Here is a 6912-nt window from a genome sequence, read left to right as displayed (position 1 = left end):
TCCATCCACCCCCACCTCCACCCGACACAAAGCGATCTGGGCTCTTGCGTCCTATTGCGAGCCAGGGAGGTGAGCAGGGCTCCCAACTCAGTCTTCACCTCCAGTGGGTCCGGCTCCTCGGCGCCCAGGCCCCGCCCCCGCCCGCCCTTCCCCCCCACCCAGGGCCTGGCCCGCCAGCCCCTCTCCCTTCTCCAGTCGGGCGCACCCACCCCAGATGCCGCCTGGCACCAAGCGCAGCCGCCGCCGCAGCAGCACTTTCCACTTGCATTGATTCCCTCCCCGCCCGGCGCAGACTGCTCGCCCCGCCGAGCGCAGCCGGTGCGCCAGCCCTTGGCAGCCCCAGAGCAGTCGGGCTCCTGGAGGAAACTCCTTGGGAGCGCCCTGTCCGGGGTGCCCTCTGCGCGCTGCAGTGTCTCTCAGCCTGGGAGGAGGAGAGGGGAGGAGGAGAGAGGAGGAGGAGGAGGCGGAGGACGTCTGGTCCCGGCTGGGAGGTGGAGCAGCAGCAGCAGCCTAGGCAGCCACCGCTGCCGCCGGAAAGGGAGAGGCAGGAGCGATCCAGACTTGGAAAACCCAAAGTGTCCGCGACCCTGCACAGCAGGCTCCCTTCCAGCTTCATGGGCAAAGTGTGGAAACAGCAGATGTACCCTCAGTACGCCACCTACTACTACCCCCAGTATCTGCAAGCCAAGGTAAGAGGGCGCCGCGGGGCGGGGGCGCCTGTGGAGGGGCTCCAGGGGCACTTGGGGTCGGCCCGGGAGAGGCGCTAGGCTCCCGGGTTGCCCCGGACGGAGTTGATGGAAGGTTGCTAACTATAGCACTGGCCTGGGCTGAGCCTTGCTGCGTGGGGCGGTTGCGGGGATCCGGTTACAGTGTGAGGGTTGGGGCTGGGGCGGAGGTGTAGGGGAGACCAGACAGGAAAGAGCCTCCGTCCCCTTCCTGGCTCAGCATGGGGCGACGCGGGCCTAGGGGGCCCAAAGTGGAGCCCCACGCTGGGTGCTTACCGGAGGCGGGCAGCAGAAGCTTGGGGCCCACAGCGTTGGGACCCCCCAGGGCCTCGCCCATGGAACAGTAACTCTCGAATTCCTCCCCTCCCAAGAGCCGCGTAGGGCCCCCAGCCCCCCCTCCCCGACGCCCCTCTACCTCCCGCAGGCGGGTTTACTGGGGCTAGAAGTGGCTGGCGTGGGGTGGGGGGGTGGAGGAGGAGGGGACCGGGACATTTCCCTGCCCGCCTCCGGCCCTGCGCGCCCGCCCCTTGCCTCTGATCTTTGTGCGGTGTGGCACTTCACCTGGTTACTGATTTCTACTTTTACGCTGGTGTTTTGGGTAGAAAAGTGGCCAAAGTTCACGCAGCGTTCATTGATGTCCTTTTGAATCTTCTCTGTAGTTGCTCCCACCCCCCAACCCCCATCCCACCTCAATAGGGGCAATGGGCAGATATCAGTGCAGAGAAAGAAGTGAGTTTGTATTTAGTTTTAAAGGAAAAGAAGAGGGGAAAGGCACTTCTGTGTTTACCACCAATCGATTTGCAATAGTGCTTTTTCAAAAAGTGGCCTGGCTGCACACTTGGGTTTCAGTGGCGGATGACATGTAGCCATGCGAATTGCCACTGCGTTTCTGGGGGCCCTGGTAGGGCAGCTTATCTAATTTTTTTTTTTTTTTTTTACCGTAAAATGTGATGTCTTCTGAACTCATTAAAAACAAACAAACCTGGATCCACAGAATAGTGGTGGTTTCTGCTTTAAAAGCTTTTGCACGCAGGCTCTTTGAAGGGTTAACATTTAGCAGAGGTGCCCTTGGAGCTCACTGAAGAATGAGGTAGGGATGCAGTGCCTGGACTTTCCTGGAGAGATCCTTACCGTGCCCTGCTGGCCAGAGAACTGGGCATGGCTAGGCTAGCCTGGTTCAAATGACTGCTTCAGCCTCGACGAGCTCCTCTGCCTTCCAGTGTGTGTGTGTGGTCCATATTGCCATGGACCTGCCACACAGACCTGGTATTTGGTAGTGAAAAAAGGACACTTGTCAGCATCAAGGCCAGAACTGTCCAAGCACTCCAGGGTCTCCATTTCACTCCCCACACCCCCTCCCTACTTCCTATTTTACTTCTAGGCCCGGGAAAGCTGCAAACGGGGTGCCAGGCAAGGACAGCCATTATTCATTGCTCTGTGTGTGTGCGGCTCTCGCGGGTTTGTTTTTCCACAACTTGAGATGCTCGGTTTGGGGGGCAGGGGTTCCGCATCGGATCTCTTCAAAGAAATTTTGTGACATAATCAATGCTCTACCTTTTAGACGTCTTATATATTTAATGCACTTGTTTGAATTATGCAGCATTGGGTGCCCGAAGGACACCCTATTCAACACTTAACTGAATGAATAATAAATACATACACTCAGGTGAAGAAGAAAAAAAAAAACCATGTTTCTGCAGGCATATTTACCTTGGCAATTTTAATGAACCATTAGTAAGTTAGAAACCAAGTACCTAACATTTAATATAGCTAATGCAATGCCATTTGGCTTTTTTTTTTTCTTCTCCCTGTAAATAATTGAAGAGAGACAAACGGCCAGAGCCTTGTCTGGTAATAAGGATCGGATCCCAGAAAGCTTTAGGGCCCATTTTCTCAAAGTGTTCTTCCTGCATAAGGCATTTAATATTGATTTGTGTTACAGTAAATGACATTCTCAAAACATATTTAGCTATTTCTACTATGAAATCTGAAGTCTTATTACCCCGAGTCTCTTTGTTTTTGAAGAGAGATGCTCATATTCACTTGACCTATATAGCCTGGCATTGAAGTTTGGTAATTAAATCTAAATTTCCTCTTGTACAAGTTTTTTGATGATTGCAATAAGGAACATCACCTAAAAATGAAACATGATTAGTTAAGGAGATTTTAGCTAAGCAGATTTTTGAAACTGTAACCCCTCCTTCCCTCCCCCCCCCCATTTTTAAAATTCTCTCCTCTATCTGTTGGAAGCGGTATAGTTGTGTAGTTTTGAAAGATAGACTTGCTTCATTTGTAGTTAATTTGAAAGCAAGTGTTGCCTCATCTGCCTCAAGAGTTAATAGACTTCTTAGAATCTGCCGTCTACCCTGATGATGCTTGCCTGTCTGTTTGAACCTTTCTGAATCATGGGCCAGAAAGCATCACAATGTTTAAAGTACAGTGATGGGTTTACTAGTCTGAGTTGTTTTGAAATTTTTGTCTGATAGCTCTGTCAAAAACTGAGGAATGGTATCGTTATTCAGAAGCAATATTTGACTTACGATCAAGGAATAGATATGACCTAATTGAATCAGGAAGAAATAAATGAACATGGTTTCTTTTCATCAGAAGAATGGATGATACCAAATAAGGGCTCTCGAAATATGAGTTTGTTCCAATTCTTTAAAAAGTTACATATGCCATACCGTTCATCGTCTGTTAATGATCCAATTGGACTAATTTGCTTTGTAATTCTCCTCTCTCTGCCAAATATGTGTTACTTCTACATTTTCTTAATGGACAAAAAATTACATTGATGCAGCTATGTTACAACAAATGACCATTTTAATATGCTTTGTGCTTAAAAGAAAATGGTGCTCCAAAAAGTACTGTATCTTCTTGAACATAAACTGAACTTGAGGGTGCTTTGGAAGGACAGGGCTTGGGTGGAAACGAAGGAGGTGATGTAATTTTCAGAATATCTTCCTGTAGGGTAACATAAATTTCAAATAACCTAATTTTACACAGATGAGATTTCTTTAATTCCCTAGTCATTATCGTCATGTCAAGGCAGGCTCTTTCTATCCCATATGATATTTATTCTGAATTGTACTCTGATGCATCTTTGAAAACATAAGCATATATTGTTTAAAAGACTATCTGGGTTTTAAAATCACATGTTATATCATGAAAATTTAAATTATGGGAATCTAACATTTTAACTTGAAGATTTGTAAGTACATGTTTCAACCAGTGGCTGTAGTAATTTCACTTTTTGTAAAGGCAATCTTTCAATCATGGTTTCTTTGTTAAATGATGATACAACATTCATTGCTGCCAATATATGTTTGCAAATATTTGTGGAAATTGAAATACTTACTCCATTTCTGTTTTTTAAAAATGATTAAGTAGCTAGATATCTTGTACCAACTGAAAGAAGATGGACACATTTGTAATCTTTATCATATATTTCTAAAATTTATTTCTAGAAAACAATCAAACACTTGACTTTTAAGTTTTTCTATGTATAATAACATTGTGTCTATCCTAGGGAAAAACCTTTTTTCCAAAAAAGTGATTTTAGGCCATTTTTGTGTACATGTATGGCAAAGAACAAATCTGAACCTAATGTCAAAATCCGAAATAATAATGACTGGTTTAATTTGGGATTCCATTAATAACGGATATAAGAACAAAATTTTTTGTGAATTGAACTTTTGCATGTCTCTTACTTAATTGTAGCCAGATGAATATTGTGTTGGACACTCTGCTTCTCCAGAAATTAGGAATCCTGGTGTCATACATGCAGCTGCTGAGTAGACAGGATACAAAGACATAGGGTGCTTTGTATCTTAGGAGAAGAAAAATTGGCTATAATCTATCAGTGTAGTAATACAAGATCTTTCACCAATGAATGAGTCTTACTTCTTTCAGTGATTGTGATGTTGTGACTGGAAGAAGTACGGGATGATTCAAGGTTATATAGATGTTGAAATGAAGATTCTCTATCTCTTACCTGTTAGCCCTGCTAGCCCCCTTCCTTTTAGATTTCTCACAACACTGTTACTGGGCAAACTACTTTTTCTGTGTTAGCAGTCAAAATGTAAGGTCCTCTAAGGAACAGTAGAGGTAAGTGACAAGAAGTAGGAAAGTACTCAATCTTTTTCTTATCAGAAAACCCAGATATACCATACATTTTTGGCACTCTTGACCTTTGACTTAAATTTAAATCTGAGCAATTTCCATGAAATAAACTTCCAAGGATTAACTTTACTGATGCAGTGCTTTGAATTTTGCTTAATAGGTTATTGAAGCTTTCAAGTTAACCCAGCTTACTTTTGTGAATACTGAAAAATGTTGCTGTGGCTCTTTTATTTAAAGACAGAAGAATCTGCTCCATCCCTTCTTTTTTTTTTTTAAGATTTATTTATTTTTATTGGAAAGTCAGATATCAAAGAGAGAGAAAATAATCTTCAGTCTGCTGATTCACTCCCCAAGTAGCCACAACAGCCTGAGCTGAGCTGGGTCAAAGCCAGGCGCTTCTTCTGGGTCTCTCACATCGGTTGAGGGACTCAGGGGCAGTCCTCCACTTCTTTCCTTGGCCACAAGCAGGGAACTGTAAGGGAAGTGGAGCAACCAGGACATGAACTGGCACCCACATGGGATCCTGGTGCATCCAAGGTGAGGACTTCAGCCACTACACCACCCGTACCACCCACATCACTCATCCCCCCCCCCCCACCAACCTTGTTAACTGAAGAGGAACTTACTAGAAAAGGGATTCACTTATATTTTTCCTGAATCTGTTTAACTAGTAAAAGGCACATGAGAGGGGGCCGGAATGGAAGGATAAGTGTTCAGTAAAACTGATACTTTTTTGATAAAGTTTGAATAAACTGACTCATTGTTGATAAAGGTGGAGAATTTCTTTTCTAGTTTGTTTTTTGTTGGGTCCCAGTTAAGAAATGTTTATTTTTTCCAGGCATTTTCTCAGGACCCCACTGTATGTTCTCTGCAAAGAATGCCAACACTTCCTTAGTTTCTTGCTATCAAGTATATGTCCCAGTATATTAGCTTTAAATAAAGGTTTCTTTAGGAACTGTTATTCAGGAAGAAAAATGCATGCAGCAGTTTTTTGAATTAAAGAACATTGGTAGACCAAAATCTACAAATGTACCAATCTAACCTTATTTTAAAGTGAAATTTTAATATAGTATGATTTGTGTTTTTTATTTATTCCTAAAATGAAACTTTCAGGTGTTTCATGGATTTAAAAAAATCTAATAAAAATCACATACCCATTGGCTAATGATTACTTGCATAGAATGAAAGTGATTTTTTTGCATGATCTTTTTTTTTAAGGCAATGTGTACCCCAAGGTGGCACTGTGGCCCAGGGGCTAAACACCAGCTTGCTGCAACCTATTACCTATCAGAGGGCTGATCTGAATCTCAGATGCTCTGCCTCTGATCTGGCTCCCTGCTAATATTCCTGAGAAGGCAGTAGATTATGACCCAAGAACTTGGGCCCTTATTCCTATGTGGAAAACACAGATGGAGATCCTGGCTCCTGGCTCCTTGCCCTGGCTATTGCAGTTATTGGGGAGTAAAACAGAGGATGGAAGATCTCTCTCTGTCTTTCCCTCTTTTAAATAAATAAGCATATAAATCTTAGGGGGAAGAAACAAAATGTAGATGCCAGAAGATGTTTCCCAGTGGAAGCTTGAGGGAAAATATTTCCTAGTGAATTGGTGATATGGCAAGTACAGACCCCATCGTATCCTACCCCAATCAGCCAACACTGTTCAAACCTGTCCTGCTTAATTTTCAAGAAAACCCCCTCTACTAGGTATGTTCTACCATATTTCACGTATATTCTACCATATTTAATGGATGTTAACCAAAATATAAACTAGGGTTGAGGTGTTAAATAGTATAGCTCTCTTTCAATTGCTGACTATTTTATAACATTACACATGCCATTTGACCACCTGACTATTAAATTGGTAAAAATATGCTTTTTAACACATTCCTTGGGATATTATAAGAAAAAAGACAGGGAGATATCAAGCTGCTCTTAAGTGGAAGGGTTTTATTCAATTTAAAATAGTGTATGTTTTTAAAATATGGTAATGATATGTTAGTTACTTAAATGCAACACCATAATTTTTGGTAAAAAATCAAACCAGATACTCAAGATGTGGATGTTT

At 43.5% G+C, this 6912-nt stretch overlaps 1 protein-coding gene across 2 annotated transcripts in view; it reads left to right on the top strand.

The window, feature by feature from the left end:
* Nucleotides 1-212: 212 nt before the first annotated feature.
* RBMS1 (RNA binding motif single stranded interacting protein 1) overlaps nucleotides 213-6912 on the top strand; it is a 225397-nt gene continuing 218697 nt past the window's right edge. Inside the window, exon 1 of one of the 2 annotated variants that reach the window (XM_040971627.1) lies at nucleotides 213-689. In XM_040971627.1, the coding sequence (XP_040827561.1) occupies nucleotides 615-689 (75 nt within the window). In that variant the 5' untranslated portion in view covers nucleotides 213-614. The remainder of the gene's footprint in view (nucleotides 690-6912) is intronic. The other variant, XM_040971624.1, reaches the window with a different exon arrangement.

This window comes from Ochotona curzoniae, unplaced genomic scaffold, assembly GCF_017591425.1.
Source record: "Ochotona curzoniae isolate NIBS_2020 unplaced genomic scaffold, NIBS_Ocur_1.0 contig_2210, whole genome shotgun sequence".
NCBI lineage: Eukaryota > Metazoa > Chordata > Mammalia > Lagomorpha > Ochotonidae > Ochotona > Ochotona curzoniae.
Note: the sequence above shows the minus strand (reverse complement) of the source record. Positions and strands in the feature narration are given on the sequence as shown.